At 36.5% G+C, this 18349-nt stretch overlaps 1 protein-coding gene across 3 annotated transcripts in view; it reads right to left on the bottom strand.

The window, feature by feature from the left end:
* Positions 1-16640, bottom strand: part of LOC118277290 (protein tyrosine phosphatase domain-containing protein 1) — a 49472-nt gene extending 32832 nt beyond the window's left edge. Inside the window, exons 1-5 of one of the 3 annotated variants that reach the window (XM_035596013.2) lie at positions 16448-16640; positions 9158-9337; positions 3932-4012; positions 3341-3456; positions 1994-2116 (exon numbers count right to left, since the gene is read on the bottom strand). In XM_035596013.2, coding sequence (XP_035451906.2) covers positions 1994-2116; positions 3341-3456; positions 3932-4012; positions 9158-9337; positions 16448-16596 — 649 coding nt within the window. In that variant the 5' untranslated portion in view covers positions 16597-16640. Of the gene's footprint in view, positions 1-1993; positions 2117-3340; positions 3457-3931; positions 4013-9157; positions 9338-9970; positions 10093-10447; positions 10555-16447 lie in introns of those variants that run through there. The other 2 variants (XM_050696329.1, XM_050696330.1) reach the window with 2 other exon arrangements.
* Between the last annotated feature and the right edge of the window lie 1709 nt (positions 16641-18349).

The following is an 18349-nucleotide window of genomic DNA, read 5'->3' on the forward strand; positions in this document are numbered from 1 at the left end:
TTATAAAATATGTCGAATATATTAATTCCCTGCTATAAATTAGCCCGCTAGCTAGAGACCTGCTATGTGACTCAGGCATTATAGTACGGTCCATGGATAAAAGAAAGAGACGGTCAATGTCAAATGTCAGCGTTCTACATAAGTAAAGTTACGACAAAATACTTGATTGTCCAAAACCAGTATATTTATCTAATCTAACTATATATAAAAATCAAGTGCTGTTCGTTAGTCTCGCTAAAACTCGAGAATATTTGAACCGATTTGGCAAATTTTGGTCTGGAATTACTTGTGGGAGTCCAGGGAAGGCTTAAAAGAAAAATTATGTTTGAGGCGGTACGTAATTTGCCGGGTCAGCTAGATTGTAATAAAGATACAAGAAGATAAAATATTGACCAATAGGATTGCACAAAATCTGTCCACTAAAGAAGAGTAGAGATTTTGGATAGATTAGAGGATTAGAGGTATTCCTATTGTTTGCACACTTGCGTGTATATGCAGATGAAGGTAAAGTAGGGAGCTGTGAAAGACCTAAACGGGCTACCTACTTTTTGACTAATAAAAGTAGCCTAAGTTATTCCTTTGTCCATCAGCTACTTGCCAATAAACATTTCCTAAAAATCTGTCCAGCCGTTTCAGAGATGAGGCAGAACAAAGAAACAGAGAGAAAGAAAAACGTCTAAAAAAACATTATTTTGGTGTATGACGTATCGTATGTAGGTATGTCATATGTATGTATAAAAAACGGTTATTTCAATATTACAAACAGACACTTTAATTATATTAATTAGTCTAGATGTATAGATGTGTAAAACCAGGGCGAGTCGCTAGTGTTTAAAAAAACCCTATTTTTAAAACGAGACTTTAGTCATGCACATAAAATAATTTTGTTTAATGAACTTCAATCGTTTATTTATAATATACCTACTTGGCTCATTAAACTGCATTCAATGTAGATTTTTGGTTTGTTATTTACATAATGCGGTACGTATTTAGTAGAAAAAATGCTGTTGATCAACTAGCAAGGTTTCTTTAATTTGTACTATCAAAATCAAATATTTATTTCAATTAGACCAGGAAAACACTTTTGAACGTTAAAGCAGGTATATTTAAATACACAAATATTATATTGTCTGTCAGTCAGTCTAGTGAAGCTATTTGCTCGTTCCAAAGTGTAGATTCGTTTGGAGAAGAACGAGCAAGAAACTCCATAGGCTAGGTTCTTTTTTACAATTAGGTTTACAATACAATTCTTGGTTTTATTAGTTTCTTGGTTAAATTACCTATATGAAAACAATGTAACACCAATATTCAGTCAAAGAGATAAAGCATACAATCCTAAATTGACTGTAAATATTGTCAAATTGTAATAAAATTCAGTTGCGTCACGATTGTCGCGCTGCGTTCGCGCTATTGAATAAAAATCCCATTATGGTTTGAAATTAGTCCAGTTTTTCTTATATAGTTCACATCAGTAAACCGTTATTTCAAATAGAGTAATTTATTAACAGAGAGGTTTCTTGCTTGATTGCTTACTTTTCCAGAGACATCACACTGGGGCGATGCAAAGTTTGTTGGAGTGTTCCAACAAAGTAGAAATCCCCTTTCTTTTTTTATGGTAGGTATAAGTCAGTACACGAGCAGACGTCTTAACTAATTGTAAGCTATAGCCGGCGCTCATGAACACCCGACACACCAGAGGCGTTACCACTGCATTTTAGGGTTGTTGGGGAATCGGGGATTTAAGGGTTGTTGGGGAATCGGGGATTTGGGAAGATTAGGAACAGGTGTAATTGGGCCTCCGGTAACCTCACACAACGCAAGCGTTGTTTCACGACAGTTTTCTGTGAGCCTTTTGCGTATATCTGTGTATACTAGATAGATTTTTGTATGATTTTCACTAATAATCCATTCCACACCATCATCATCATCATCATCAGAAGCTAAGTCTTGCAAGTACAGAAACAAAGTAAACATAGAATAATAATCACAATACCTGCGTGACAATGGATAGCCACTCGGCCTTCCTGAAGTGCGAAGGAGAGGACTTTGGCCATATTCAGTAGACCGCTCAAGCTCGCCTCCGCGTAATCTGGCCACGCGAAGTTATAGTAGTATACTGGAAAATACGCAGAAACGAGGTGTAATTTAGTAGGTAGGGTAAGTAGAGTCGAGCTGCGGACAACGTAAAAGGTTACCGGGGCTCCGGCTCAAAGCAGGAGAAGGAACGGGGTGGTTTTTATTCAGTAAGAGTGTGACACTCACTCACGCCTCGCCCAAGGCGGGAGAAGTCATTGGATGATTTTCCCCCCTCGGAGGTTTAAGACGATCGCTTCTCATACATGAGGGTGCGAAACCTACTAACAGCAAGTACCAATGTGACGTTTTCCAAGTTATATGTACTTTTGTAAAATTTTCCGATCGATCGGAATTGGATTCAAGAGTAAGACTAAGAAAAACCGAAAAAATATGTCATTATGATTAGTTGCTTTTGCCAGCCAAGTAATGCAATTATTACGTTATTGTTACATTTGTGCTTTATACACGTAGTGTGGATGCTAGGAAATTTTTGTCGTAAGGTAACAAAGTAAGGCTTATAAAAAAATGTTTTACTTGACCCCGGCTATCACTTGGAGTTTTTTGCTGTTTATAATAAAATTGTCATTCGACTTGTAATAAGAATTATTGAAGTACTTTTCGATTCCTAAGTTTCCTAGAATCGACCCTACGTGTATAAAGCACAAATGCAATTAAGTATGACGCAAAATAGCATTACTTGGCTACTGATAAAACTACCAAAACTGCCATGTTTAATGAAGAATAACTTTGAATAGACTTAGATTTAGAACTTGGCGCCATAGCTGTGGCCATAGTAACTTTTATTCAGCACAAAGTTACCTATTAAATGATGTAACACACGAAGCTATTTGAAGTGGGACCAGACTTCATAGAAACTCTAACATCCTCCTTTAATGTTCCAAGAGTCAATCATTACTTCAGCGATAGTAACGTTTACCTTACGTACTTAAAAGTAACAAAAGAATTTTTTAAAGTAAGTTAAAAAAATACTTGTTTAAAATAAAATAGAATAAATAGTTAAGTAGTAAGTAATAATTTTGTATAACAATGCGGCGCAACACTGTGGGTGTTGCGCAAACGCGTCAAACAGCTAAACCGGTTTTGTGGGAAATTGTTTTAAATAAATGACGTATTTCTTTTATTATAAATTAAATAAATCAATAAAAAAAACCCGACAGGCGAGGTAGATCCAGTGATGGCAATTACTATCATCAGGAGATTGCTGACCAAATATACCGATGTAATTAAACTTATCAATACTTACTATCATTAGCCATGAAGATAGTTGGGTCGTAAGTAAAGCCGGACTTTGTAAGAGGGGGTCCACAGCTGGCGTGCTCCCCTGGGGTCTGCAGGTTGATTACTGTGCGAATACCCCAGCTGAAACAGGTATATGTATAAATATTGAAACAACTCTAAATATATTCTTTACTATCGCAAAATACCAATAAATGATGATATTCTATTCTATGAAACCGAAAACTTCTACTGATCTGTAGTAGTCTCAGTCAGCAGTCTTGTAGTAAATCGGAGGACCAGTTATCCCCTTTTCCAATCGTCGATTCCTCTACAACCCCTATTAATTCCTAAACCCCCAAAAAGCCGGCAACGCATTTGTAACGCCTTTGATGTTTCGGGTGTCCATGGGCGGCGGCGATACCTGGTGGTGATCCGTCTGCTCGTTTACCGACATATCATCATCATCAGCCGAGAGACATCCATTGCTGAACAAAAGCCTCCCCCGACATATATATGTACCATAAAAAAAATTAAGCGTATCGGCCTAGCAGTGCCTTTCTTCACCTGATTAAACCATAAAAATCCAGTTTACTATTACCTAACAGTTTGGGCTTACCTGTGAAACTGTTGTATAATATTCCTGGCTGCGATGTTGGCGGTGCTGGGCCGTGCCATCGCCAGAATGTCGTCGGTGACCCTGTCGCAACATGTCACCACATTAGACAAGTTATCCGCCAGACACAGTTATTGATGTTCCTTAGATTGCTTTCAGATATTTATGGATTTGGAATTGAAAGTGAATGTAGTTTAAAATTGGCTTTTGGTCGTAACTTTATAAGTATTTGGCATTTCAAACTGTGCTAGGCTGTGAGTTAAAATATCTTACTTTACCGTAACTAGAGGAATTTAAGAAAATCTGAGTCCTCACAGTATTTCACTACTCTCCACGCGAGCGTCTACCTGTACCTATAGTGTATTCTAGAATAGATCCAAGAATGTCATAATCAAAGTTTCCGCTTGTTTACCGAAAGAAACGTATTGGTCTATCTAGTGCGTTTTTTTTTCATGGGATTAAACCATAAAAATCCAGTTTCTCTTACCTAATGAGTTTGAGGCGAGATAGAGTGTCAGACTGTTTACTAACTTAAAATCACCCTGGTTTCTACTCCTGGCTTTTCTGAGCCGGAGCCCCGGAATGTCGTCGCTGAGGCAGTCGCAAATGTCACGCACTAGTCAATTTGTCTGTCATACACAGTTTTTGATTTTCACTCAGAATGCTTTCAGATATTTATGGTTTTGGAATTGGACCTAGTGTATAGCACTTTAGTTTTACCAATTGACTTTTGGTCGTAAATGTCATAGGTTATGTTAAGTTTACTTACAACCCTGTACAGTCTGTGACGACATTAGCATATGGCGCCTTTATCATAATTAAAAGAATTTAAGAAAGTCTGTTACAAATAGGTGTTTTCCTACTCTCCACACGAGCGTGCTTTATAATGGCTATTATCTAGTATAGAGCCAAAAAGTAGGTCATACATCGAAGTTTCATTGATAAGAAATTTCTCTTCTGTGCGTTCTTTTTTAATAGAGAAAATCATCCCATGACATCAACTTGGACCAGGCGAGTGGGACTCTTAAAAAAAAAAATCATGTTTCTATTCCTTTTTATCGACCCGGAGCACTGGAAACCCGCTAGGCAGTACACAACTCCAGGACTGTGCCTTGTCTGTCAATTTTTTCACACCTAACCAGACCTACGTCTGTCGTACAAAAATCCTTTATAGTTAATTAACTGAATTCAATAAAGCACTTTAGTTTTACCAAATTTTCGAAATGTCATGGTTATTTAAGTTTACTTAAACCCTGTACTTTCACACATTAGCTATGGCGCCTTTCCATAATTAAAAGCAATAGCAGTTGTTACAAATAGGTGTTATTAAACTTCCAACAGGCGCTTTATAATGGCTTTATTATAAAACAAAAAGTAGGTAACATAACTGATTAAGCTGTTCAACATGTACAATATTAATAAGCTAATCGAATGGATGTATAACTTTTTATACTGAATATGATTGTTTTTATGATATGTTAAGAAATATGAATGAAATGAAGAAGAATGAAAGAAAATTGGAAGGCTCCCTATTAAAAAGTTTTATAGGTTGATAACGATTTTATCAAACCTACTGAAAACTACTTATTTTTCAAATAAAAAATGAAGATTAAGATGGATTATTGGCATTAGTTCAATAGAGTTTTTGTCAAAAATTAAGATCGTTCCAAAATTTTGATCGGTTATTGAAATTGGCAGGAAATCTAAAAATCGAGAAAATTCATCAGACTTCATGTGAGGTACAAGTTACTTATATTTATTGGAGACTCGATGGCCATTAAAAAAAGTTTTATGTAAATTGTGTAATGTAAACATACACGCATGTGTTCGAAGTCACGTTTTGTTATCAGAAACTAGCTGCTAAGTAATAAAGACGAGAGTACGAGTAATAAAGATGTTAACCCACAATCAGCAAGCGTGGTGATTAATGCACAAACCTTATCCATGCGAGTAAGAGCTTTGGTCAGCAGTGGTCACTTATAGGCTGTTGATGAGAGAAGTAATAAACAATAAATTGGTCGTGGCTTCTTCGTAGTTAAAGAAAGAAGTAGCCTGCATCTTTCTTTAGCCTAAACATAAAAATATCCTAATTTAGAGCTACGGACAGCCTAGGTGGTTAGTGGGGTTCCGACTTAAAAATCAGGAGTAGTTATGGAGTGGTTTAAGTCAGTAACAGTCTGACACTCACTCTCGCCTCGCCCAGGGCGAAAGATTCGATGATTTTCCAAATATCTCAAAAAAAAAGGCAAAAATATAGCTAAAATTGAATAGACGTATAAGAAAGACAAAAAAAACATCGTCTAGTAATAATCATTTTATGTTTCAGTACCTGCCTATAGGGGCTATAATAATAGTATTCGTATATACAGGATATTATTTTGCTGTGACAAAGTTTTGCCACACCTAATACATTTTTCCAGAATTTTGTGGTTATGTAAATATGTATAGGTAAGTATCGTTTAAATGTGGTCGATTCGGTGGGTAGGTTAGGCAAACTATAGAAATGATATAATGCATAATGTTTGCAAAAACACACATTATTATTACAACCGCAAATGCACTCTTGACATTGGAAAAATAAAAGGGAAATAATTTAGAAATCTCACGCGATTATTTGCATATCATTAGTAGGTAGATAACTAGGTAGGTCTTTGTTGTGGTTATAAAATGTCATATATTATGTATTTTTTATTATATGATTATGACTGCAGTACTATGTGTGGTGCACGTGAATTTACGCTTTCAATGTCGTGCTGGCTTTTCGTTTTATTATGGGAGGACAATCACCCAATGATTTCGCCTTGGGCAAGGCCCCACCCCTTAAAAACCACCCTGTTCCTAATCCTATTTTTCGAGAACCCGCTAGGCAGTCCGCAGCTTCAATGTTGTACTAAGGTTGCGTTTATATTGTACTTATTTAGACGTGAAGTTAAATAATCATTAAGCCGTACTATTTTTTCAGGTATGTACGAAATCACTTCAGACATTTCATGAAATAAATATATATTTTAAATATATTAAATATAGCGTGTGAAATATGATTAGTTGACCTATGTAATAAAACATAAATGAAAATTGGCTACGACTGACATGTACAATTCTTTGTTAAACGAATTTCATTGTTTCTTACTTTAGCACAAAAAAGCTTATGAATAAAGCTACTTTCGCATGGTTTCACTCGCTCTGCTCAGCTCCTATAGATCGTAGCATTGATGATGATGTTTTAAAGCCTGAAGTCGTCCTTAATTAATGGACTATTAACAGCATATCTACTATGTATTTTTAGAAAATTAGCTAGAAACATTCGAAAATTTTATTTTCGAATATTTTATTGTATTGAAAAGTCGAAATAGTTTATTTTTGACTGAGAAAACTACCCAATTTAAAGTAATAAGTTGAGTAAAAAGTACATAATGTATTATGTATGACTGCAATTATTACAAATATTAACATAAAACACACAGGAAACGGAAGTCACGCGACCGACATATTTTATTGTGTTCTTTATTTTATTTTTAAAAGCCAAGGATAAGTGTTCACCATAATATTTAAAGTAAAGTAATTGCATATGATTTATTTGTTGAGGGGCCAACATTAATCAAGCGATATACCTATTCAGGCTGGGGACTGAGTGACTGACAGACAACATATAGTTGAAAATTGCTAGTAGAAAGTAGTTTGTCATAGTAGCTTCTTTTAGAAGTAGATAAGGGACTCTATTGACTGGACTGATCAAGTGAAATCCGTTATAGGAAACCCTGAGTTAGACTGCGCCAGACAGTTCACAAACAGAGAGAGATGGCGGAAGATCGTGATGAAAGCAGCATGCGCCTACAATACAAATACGGCCGCCTCAACGTAACCACGATCACCCTGCCAAGAGGCTGCCGGCTCTCGCCGTCAACCCAGTAACCATAGATAGGATGATGACACAGTAGGGACTCCGCAGCTCTTCCTAACCAAGTACTTCGTAAAGGTGCTGATAGTAACCATGCACCATGGAAGTTTTAGTAAGGAAAATCGCCTTCTTACAATAAATAAGTCTTTAAGGTAACGCACTTGTAACGTCTGTAATGTGTCGAGTGTCCAAGGACGGCGGCGATTTCTTACCATTAGGTGATCTATTTGCTCGTATACCGACTAATTACCTTAAAAAAATCGCATGCACCATAAAAAAAATCGCGTAAAATTATGTAAACTGGTAAATCGTAGGTACTTGAGACATTTTGATCTAGAACTGTTAGACCAACGGGCTATACTTAGAAAATGAAAAAAACTTTAGTGTTTAATAATAACTCATGCTGTGAGCCTACAAATAAAACTAATGTCATTGTAAATACTGGCTTTAACATAACAGCTTATGTACATAAAACACTGTCACAGAAAAACCTTCCTTACGAATAAAAAAATAAGGCTTGTATCTGTTTAAGTGTGTGACGTCGCAGTGTTAAATAAATGAGCGACGCAGGTTGTATATTTAGGTTAATATAATATGTTCACGGTAGGGGAAAGTGTCCGCAGTTCTTAGTTTCTTTTTTTTAAAGGCTGATGTTATCTACAAGGTGTTACTACGTAGTGAGTAAGCGTCCTATAATGTTAATGCGTAAAGCAAAAACGTTATGAGTAGTTAGACTATAAACGTTTGAAATACCAAGGAGTGAATTTGTGGTAAAGCTAGGTAGAATATATCACTGTAACTCCTCCAGCTAGTGTCATCCTAAGAGCTAACGGACTGCATGGCGGGTTACCGGGTCCGAGCTCACAAAAAAAAGTAGGAACGGGGTAGTTTTTAGTCAGTAAGAATCTGACACTCCCAGTCGGAAGAAGACATTGGATGATTTTCACTCCTTAAGAAAACTGCTGACTATTGTACTACACATTAACTGTAGCCTATGATAAACTACGATCTCCATTCCGCTTGCTTACCACAGATTATGACAAACCCTACTTTATAGAGTAAGGTCGACGTACAAGTGTTACCAGATGATCGACGAGGTTTCATCTGTTATCAGAAAAAAAAAAAGGTCTAAAGTCATATAATATTTAAATTACAGTGACTTGGATTGGACGTCGACCTCAGGGACATCCTAAGGAGGCTTATAACCCAACAGTGAACTGTCACAAGCTTAGCTTAACCCACCTAGCAAATATAGAGATCATAATAAGCCTTTTTGCTTGACAAACAATGGACTATCTTTAGGCTATTATAAAAAGCAAATAAATACGTACCAATCAGAATAGAGTCCTTGTATAGCAGTCCCGGGCTGCGGCACCTCGTACCGACATCTTGGCCCGCCACAGAAGAGCGCGCATTGGATCGCTCGCGGCGTGCCCACGCGCAGCTTCTCGCCAACCACGCTGTATAGCGCTGAGGGAGGGTGGTTGATACGGCGGCGGGATTCACGACTTCTGGAAAAGGGAAAATGAAAAATGAGAGGAAATATATACCTACATAACATTTGTTTCTGTATAAATATTTTATGAGTTCCTATTTTTGAGAGGGGAAAATCATCCTATGGCTTGGAGAGCTTTAGGCGAGACGAGAGGGAGTGTCAGACTCTTACTGAGTAAAAACCAACCCGTTCCTACTCCTACATTTCGAGCCGGAGCTCCGGTTACCCGCTAGGCAGTCCGCAGCTCCGAATGTTATGAGTTATTTAAGATAAGGTTGAGCTGTTTGCTACAAATCAGGCACAATTCCAAACGTGCTAGTACCTTTATTATGTAGACACTTACGATTACTTAGTTAAGCAAGCCTAAAAGAAAATTAACGTAAATTAGTGAATGGAAAAAGTGAACTCCGTCGTTAGCAGTTTTTATTCGCTACGGAGTGGTTACGAATTGCTACGAAATGGCTACTAGCGTAGCCCCTTGTAGCGCGGCGTAGCAAAGGTCGCTTTAATTTTTTCACTTCACTTTATAAATAAAATTTTCTCATGAATACGTCAGACTATTAGGAAGACAATAGTATTACCTACACTAAACTTCACAATACGTAAGAAATTAGAAACATAATATTATACTAATTTGTGTATAACTCACATATAATCAGCGAAGCATAACACTTATTACATTAATAATATGAATAGACACCATTTTTTAACCCACAACACAAAAGAATAACATTTCTTTTGTTAAACATAATTTTTACAATGCATATTCGCGCCCAAATATTAGTAGAAAAAAAGAACAATTTATTTTAGTTCGAATTTTAAAACTAGCAGCATTTTTTTTCTTCCGAATAAAATATAATATTAGTTCATTGTTCGATTATCAAATACTGGCTGGTGACATAGAAAAGAGGTCGTATAGGTATAAAAATTCTTTTTTTAATGGAATAGGAGGTAAACGAGCAGACGGATCACCACGGCGTGTTCCATAAAATAAAATTTAAAAAAATGTTGGTAAGCGATCAGCGCCGCCCATGGACACCCGCAATACTCTGATGTCTTGTTGCTGTTGCGTACGATCTTTTAAAAAATCAATACGTAAATGATATTAAGCAATATTTTCTGTTACCTGTCTAGAAAATGGAATCTTCTGAAATTAACGAAATTGATGCTTGATTTCCTTCGTTCCTTTTGGTATGGTTTGTTCATATTTATGAAGTTGTTAGTCAAAGGGCGGTTCGGTGAACACTGGTAGGCTTTACTACAACTACAATAGTCACCCTTAGTATTTTAAAAATAAACAAACCACCCGCTGGACAATTGGGAGGGTTAGCATGTAAAGCATATTTAAAAAAATGGTTTTTAGAGGTAAAATTTTATTTTTATGTAATATTTTGTCCTCGGTGCAGAAACCTATTTCATATCGTCTATTCATGTAGGTATGTGAACCTTCTTTCTGGTTGTGATTTGATAAAAAAATACATACTTCATATAACACCAAGGCTAAAGGAGTTACAGATACATTGCGAGCTTTGTAAAAGATGCATACTCGATCGTTTCTTACTAACGTACCTACTTTAAAAACTCATCCCCAAACACATGACGTCACTTCATAATCATTGCAGCCAATCACCAATTAATATTCAATAACTCAAACGTGCGTGTGTGTGCGTGCAGTGACATTTACAAACGTCACTATGGAACACGCACCGCTTTATGAAATATTCTGCCTATAAATGTGATCGACAATAGAATTATATTTCGATTATATTGTGGCCTGACGCTCTGACCGTACATTGAAGGTCGCCCATTACTGATAATGGATGAGGACTCACTATGACATACTAATGACAACCATGTACCTTCTATTCCTATATACTTATTCAATCGTTGTAGTTACTAAGTATTTTTTTTCTTTATTGGACATTATGTAACTGTATTACAGACTTTTTTATGGAAAGAAGAAACAGAAAGAAATAAAAGCAGTTTATTTGCACCATTAAAAAAAAACATAAAAAAAAACAATAAACATAAGTCATGGTGCAAAAAGGCCAGTACTCAGTTTAAATGCCGCGACCCGAGCGCGATAGCTCGCGAAATGGGACAAGCCCGCTACAACCTCCCAAAACCGCTGCGACTCCTGTAAGCCAGGATCTAAAGTAGATACAACCATGAAAACACCGGAACACTGAAATCCAGCATGTCCCCGAATCATGAATAGTCATTCAAAAGCAAGCATTCGCTTGAAAAGCAGGAGTAGGAACGGGGTGGTTTTTAGTCAGTAAGAGTCTGATATTCCCTCTCGCCTCGCCCAAGGCGAGAGAAGTCATTGGATGATTTCGCCCCCTCAAAAAAACATTAAATACTATAAAATACAACTTATTATTGAATTCTGTTATAAAAGTTTAGTATTTTACCACATGACTAAATGTATAGTAAATTGACAACATTTCTCACGTAATGTTAGTTTGATTGGTATAATTGTTGTGAGTGTAAAGTTTATCAATTTAGTTTAGCTTGTAATGGTGGAAAGCACGCACGTGTGTAATTAATCTTGTGTTTGCACTTTTAATAAAATCGAAAATGTTAAATAGTTTTCTCACGATCATCCACGAAACAAGTTAGAAGTCACAATAAGCTATTTTATACATTTCAATCTAGTACAAAGATATTATATTATTATAGTCTTAGTAAACTGTTTAAGGGCCCCAATAAAGCGTAGGTCAGGGCCCCACAAACTCGCAATACGGCCCTGGCCTACATTAATTATTCCCTTCTCGGCACAAAATTAGAACATGTTTATGACAAAACAAATTTCCAGTCACCTTTTAAAGGTTATAAACATTATAACCTATATTATACAAGTGTCCTGGCCTCGAGGCTGGTCGGAAGTCCCCATAAAAACAATAGTAACCCATATTTGGGGGTGCGTGCCCCATGAAATATTGTGGGTGGTTTGGAAATATCACGCTATGGTGTGTCACGCGACTTCGTGCACTCATTACAAGTGTCGGCAAAGGTTATTATATTAATTAATGTGTAATAATTAATGGCGTGTACTTGACTTGCATTGGTGTAATACTGAGGTATTGTAGTGGAAAATATTAAAATATATTGGCTTTGCAAGTTATTTAGTTGTACATTTCTAAAATGTAAAGAAAGAAGCTATGTTTATGGCATTTTTAGCAACATTATTTCGTTTCTTTTGGTCTTCCGGGCCGTCTACTGATTTTGGGGCTCCAACTAAAAGACTTTAAGTTGATAAGTACGTAGTAGCACATCGCTAGGTTTGCTTCAACATACTTTAAGGGCACTAGCGAAAATTGCAAATATGGTAATGCATTTACACTAAACGCTGCGTTGAAAACCTTCTTATTTCACTTGCTTCTGCCAACGGGTTCACACACGTTCCTATGGGATAAAAATCGTATAGTATCACCCAAGTCAGCCCATACCGTCTCTGTATACCAGATTTCATCAAAATACGTATAGTAGTTTCGTCGTGATTGACAGCAAAACAAATAATCTGTCACATTTATTTATAATATTAGTGTGATGTAATACTAAGCAGTGATTAAGTAATTCTAAAGTAGGACTGAAAACTTAACTAGCGAAAATGTTTTCATGTAACCTTTAATTAAATAAGTACGACGTACTAAGAAAAGCTCTTAAAATACTCATAAAGTATCAAGGCTCTTTGGTCAAAGTTTCCTTGTTTTTACACACACATATCTAAAGCTATACAGGACCAGTTTACCATGGCCTCGCTTTGTGTGATATGTTCGCACATTCAGAGGTCAGTTTATATTGGTATTGTATAGCTTGATCTGTTACCATTTAGTACGTAGTAATGGCCGGTGCTTATTATAAAAATTTGGTCACGATACGAAATAAACGTTGTGTAATTTACCTTCGTAACACGCGAAGTAAAGTATATGAATGTAGGCCGTTTTTTTAAGTAATTTTGTGTGTTTATAGTATTGACTTACAATTGTTATAATTGTGTATAATAATTATATGGACTGCTTTTTTAATGGGGGAAAATCATACAATGTCTTCTTTTACCTCGGGCGTGGTGAGAGGTAGTGTCAGACTTTTACTGACTAAAGGTTTTTAGTACCCCTGTTCCTACTACTGCTCTTTGAGTCGGAGCCCCGGCAAATTCGCTAGGTAGTCTGCAGGTCCAGGTCGGGCGTCAGCCCTACTGTGGATTATATTATGTACCTACTGTTAGCTAAATTATATGGAAAGAAAATAGAGAATGGTTCAGTGTAACAGACAGACAGACTTTATTTTTTTATAACACTGTAATTGTAATATAATCGTTTTCTATCTTGTAAAACTATTTGTGTGATCACACAAATATACATACTTGCATGCATGTAGTTTGAATCGAACACACGACACGTTGCTAAGCAACCAATCGCCTAGCCACTGCACCTATCGTATAATGTATTTCATACATGTCATGTCAATTTTATTTGACGATATCACTGCCGCGGAAATTGTGAAAAATGTGGCTTTGGTATGTATACAAAATATATTATGCGGAAGTTTAGATTACTTGTTTCGAGCACATGGTGGATGAGGGTTTTTAGATACAGACTCGTTTTTCGGATTCCGTTTGTTTGACTCTTAAAATGTTGTGTATTTTAATAATAAATATGACAGGCGACAAGTGGTAAATTAAGTAAATTCCAATACTCGTAGTTGCCTAACGCCACAAATGACCGTTACTCCACATTTCTTTATACCGACAAAAGTTTTTCCACGACACACATCCATTAAAGTCGAATTCTACTAAGAACTTTAGCGTTTTTTCACAGAAACATGAAGCAATTATGTAAAAGTTCAACGCAATTTGAACCTTATGTACGAAGTGTGGCTCGAAGCCTGTAATATCCGGATTTAAAGGAACTCAGTCACGACATTTTCTTACGTGAAATAGAGTTTACTAGTTTTGGGAACTGTTTACATCAACATCACGCCTTTTATCACCGAAGGAGTAGGCAGAGGTGCACATTACGGCACGTAATGCCACTGTACAATGTACTCCCACTGTTCACCATTTGTGTTATAAGTCCCATGTAATAGGGGGTGAGCCTATTGCCATATACTGGGCACAATTCCAGGTTCCGTACTACTACTGAGAAATTTTCGAAAAACCGAAAAAAAACCAGTTATTTTGAGAGGTACTTTGAGAGTAGTTCCGGAGATTAACGCGTTCAAACAAACAAACTCTTCAGCTTTACATTTTATTGTAGATGAGTCCCGTGTAGCAGGTTTGAGTCTGTTTTTTATATCTCAGGCACATCTCCAGACTCCCAGCTACTTCTTGCTACTTACCACCACAGCTGGGGCCCAGTAGGACTGATGCCCGATCCGAAGCTGCGGACAACGTAAAAGATAACCGGAGGTCCGGCTTAAAGCAGGAGTAGGAACGGAGTGGTTTTTAGTCAGTAAGGATCTGACATTCCCACTCGCCTCACCCAAGGCGGGAGAAATCATTGGATGGCTTTACCCCCTCACATTTTGAAGAAACCGAAAGAACCTGGCCCGACAAAATCGATCTCTTTGCTCAGCAGTCGCACTACTAACGACCTCGCAACGTACAAGGAAGTAATAAAAAAATATGTTTTTTGAAAAATCCCCTTCTTTATTTAATACTTATAATAACTAATGCTCTATCTCCTATTAGTTATTATTATTTCCTTATTAATAGTACCAATAAATACATTACTAATGCAAGCAAACCCGGGGTGAATGCCAATTATTTATATCAAATAATGCGTGTGTACATTAAATTCTTTTTTCGAATTTTATTTTGTGGGTACTGCAATCAGTTTACATCAATCAATTTTCAATTCTATTGCATGTAACATAAGACTAATGTTTATAGGAGTATTATTCTTTGAATACCAAGTTTTACTAATGTGATTCTTATATCTATGTAATTTAAAATTCAAAATTGCTTAGCACGTAATCTATAAACAAAAAATAGGTAACGAGAATTTTATAGCAATGGAAATATTTTTTTATCAAAATTGTTGACTTAAATTGTTCGAATTTCGAATACTTACAAATTGTACGTTTCATGTAAAAAAGAGTCGTTTTTACGATGTGTTAAGGCCCAATTTGCTATATCAAGACTGACGAACCTTGGTAACTTATGTAAAACAAGCACAAACACGTTGTATTAAGGTACATTTTTGTACAGCAAGATTGACAAGACTTGTTGAATAAAATTAATGTATGTCATTTTTCACTGATTTGAAATTTGTTTGTGTTTCAGTTTGACTGTAAATAATTATTTGAATTACTGAATAGGGAAAAAGTAACGAAATAAATAATGTATGAGTGGCGTAGGTATTTATTGTATGAAATCATTTATAACATTAGTTGTATATAGGTATTTAATTTAATTGGTATAGGTAGGTACCTAAGTTGGGGCCCTGTATGGCTAATGCCTGATCCAGAGCTGCGGTCTACCTAGCGGGTTAACTGGGGCTCCGGCTCGAAGGGTAGTAGTAGGAACGGGGTGGTTTTTCGTCAGTACGAGTCTGGTACTCCCTCTCGTCTCGCTCAAGGCGGAAGAAGTCATTTGGACGATTTTCCCCCCACAAAAAATAAGGGGGCGAAGCCGCTAGCAGAAACAGTCATGGTTTACTCACGTAAATTAGAGGAGAAAAGTTCTACTAGTTTCGAGTCACAGGGGGACTCTTTATCTTGAGCAGCGTGCGCAGACGCGGGACGTCGCGCAGTCTATCTACTCTAGTAGTAGTCTAGATCTCAGCTACACCACGTCAAAACTAGTAGAGCTTTTCTCCATACGTCCATACGTGACGAAACCGTGATTTTTTAGCTAATCTATACTTAATATTAATATTATAAAGCTGAAGAGTTTGTTTGTTTGATTGTTTGTTTGAACGCGCTAATCTTCGGAACTACTGGTCCGAATTGAATAATTCTTTTTGTATTGGATAGTGCATTTATCGAGGAAGGCTATAGGCTGTAAAACATCACGCTATGATCAATAGGTAGGAGCCGAGCAGAGCGGGTGAAATCGCGCGGAAATAGCTAGTTCAATATACATGTGTCACTATAGTTATAATAAAAATATGAATCTTACCTGTTACCATTATTTCCGTTATGTGTAGGCGCAACTCTGCGTCCGCGTCGCCTGCACAGCCGCGCGCAGACGCCGCGTGCGCAGCCCAGCCGCTCCCATAGCGCCGGTTGGGGAGACCGCGGGGACTCCGGTAGTACGTCACCGTTCATTGTTTTTTTAGTCTTTACTTAGATTTTTTGGTTATTTTTTATAATCATTTTGGTTATCCGTCACTTGATTGACTTTATTTTGTTTTTATTGTGTTTAAAGTTTTATATTTAGGCTGCAGTATACTAAGGATATGAGATAGGATAGTATAAATAAACTATATCGACGCTGGAAAGGCAAAATGTATTAAGCGCCACTTTGGTCGAAAATGAGTTATATATACCGTTGGAATCGCCTGATTTTTCTCTTTCGAATGGTATATGTCACGCCTTAATATGAGCATTTTGATGGCGGTTAATACACCGGTGATTTTAGACTTTTTCGTATATTTTTTTGTTTTAAATCCATTCATTTTTTTACTTTGGCTCATAAAGCGTACATGATAGTAACAAACTATTGATAAGTCATTTATATCTGCTTAAATTTACAACTAGATTTGGTTTAAAACTCTTTACCTTTCCATTTTTCTAAAAAATTACGCAATAAAACATTTTACAGATTGGCAATTATTATAAAATCTACACATAAGTCAATTTCCCATAGAATATAACACATTTTTCTAGCTCATTTTATGCAGCTTTTTGTTCGTTAAAACATCTTTTACCTGGACACGGTGAGTATGGTTAACTGACTTAAGTCAATTTTACCTAACCAAGATTATGGGCCTGCGTTGTATTAACTCCAAAATCTTGGACACGAAGACACCTAGATTATTTTCTATTATTACATTTCATAGTAAACATTATTTGTAATAACTATTTTGATTTTCAATGAAAAAGCTCCAGTAATTAATTAAGTAGTTATGATTTTTTTTGCAAAATTTGAAACTTCAAATCGCTCTACTGAACAATTCATATAATGGCGGTTAATACATTTTGCCTTTCCAGCGTCGATATGTAGGTATATTACCTAAGTTTTAGCTACTGCTACCGGGTACACCTATTTACGATGACGTGACGCGATGAAAAGTAGCCTATATGTAAAACTATCTCTGTCTAGCAGTCCTTAAGAAATATATAAGTATATATTATAAGCACATATAGAAATAATCCCCTTTCGTTATCAAATTAAAAAATTCATAGTCTATCCACTACCTACATTGCTAACAAGACCGTAATCACCTACTACCACAAAATTCCATATAACAAAACATAAAACGAGCTACTGAGAAACGAAACAATCTATCATTAGTAGCAGAAACTGGTGAAATTGTGTTTCAATAGTGCCTGCAGCCGTCGGTAATGACAGACTGCGTTCGATGCATCGATATTTATGGGCGATGCTAGATATCTGTGTGAATAAGTCAACGAGTATCGATTCAATACTGACGGGTGCTCAAAGAATGTGAAATTGTTATTAAGTATAGGGAGACCTTTGCTTTTTTTATGGAATAGGTGGCAAACGAGTCACCTGATGGTAAGCGACCAGTGCCGCCCATGGACACCCGCAACACCAGAGGAGTCACAGGTGCGAGGCTGCCTTTTAAAAAGGAATATTCTCTTTTTGGTTTGAAGGTCGTATCGGTTCGCTTTCGGTAATATGGTAATAGAGAAGTCTATGCATTGTGTATTATTTTCACAAGGCATTCTAAATTATTGATGGTCCTAATCTGCGTCCACTACCGTAAAATGATAGATTATTTTAAAATATTAGACACGTATTTCTTGATTTTCTTACGGAAACGAATTATTTTGATAATATGTACATTGATTTGAAATATTGCTTGACGTCACTACTAGGTACACTTATAGGACA

This window comes from Spodoptera frugiperda, chromosome 10 (genome assembly GCF_023101765.2).
Source record: "Spodoptera frugiperda isolate SF20-4 chromosome 10, AGI-APGP_CSIRO_Sfru_2.0, whole genome shotgun sequence".
Taxonomy (NCBI): domain Eukaryota; kingdom Metazoa; phylum Arthropoda; class Insecta; order Lepidoptera; family Noctuidae; genus Spodoptera; species Spodoptera frugiperda.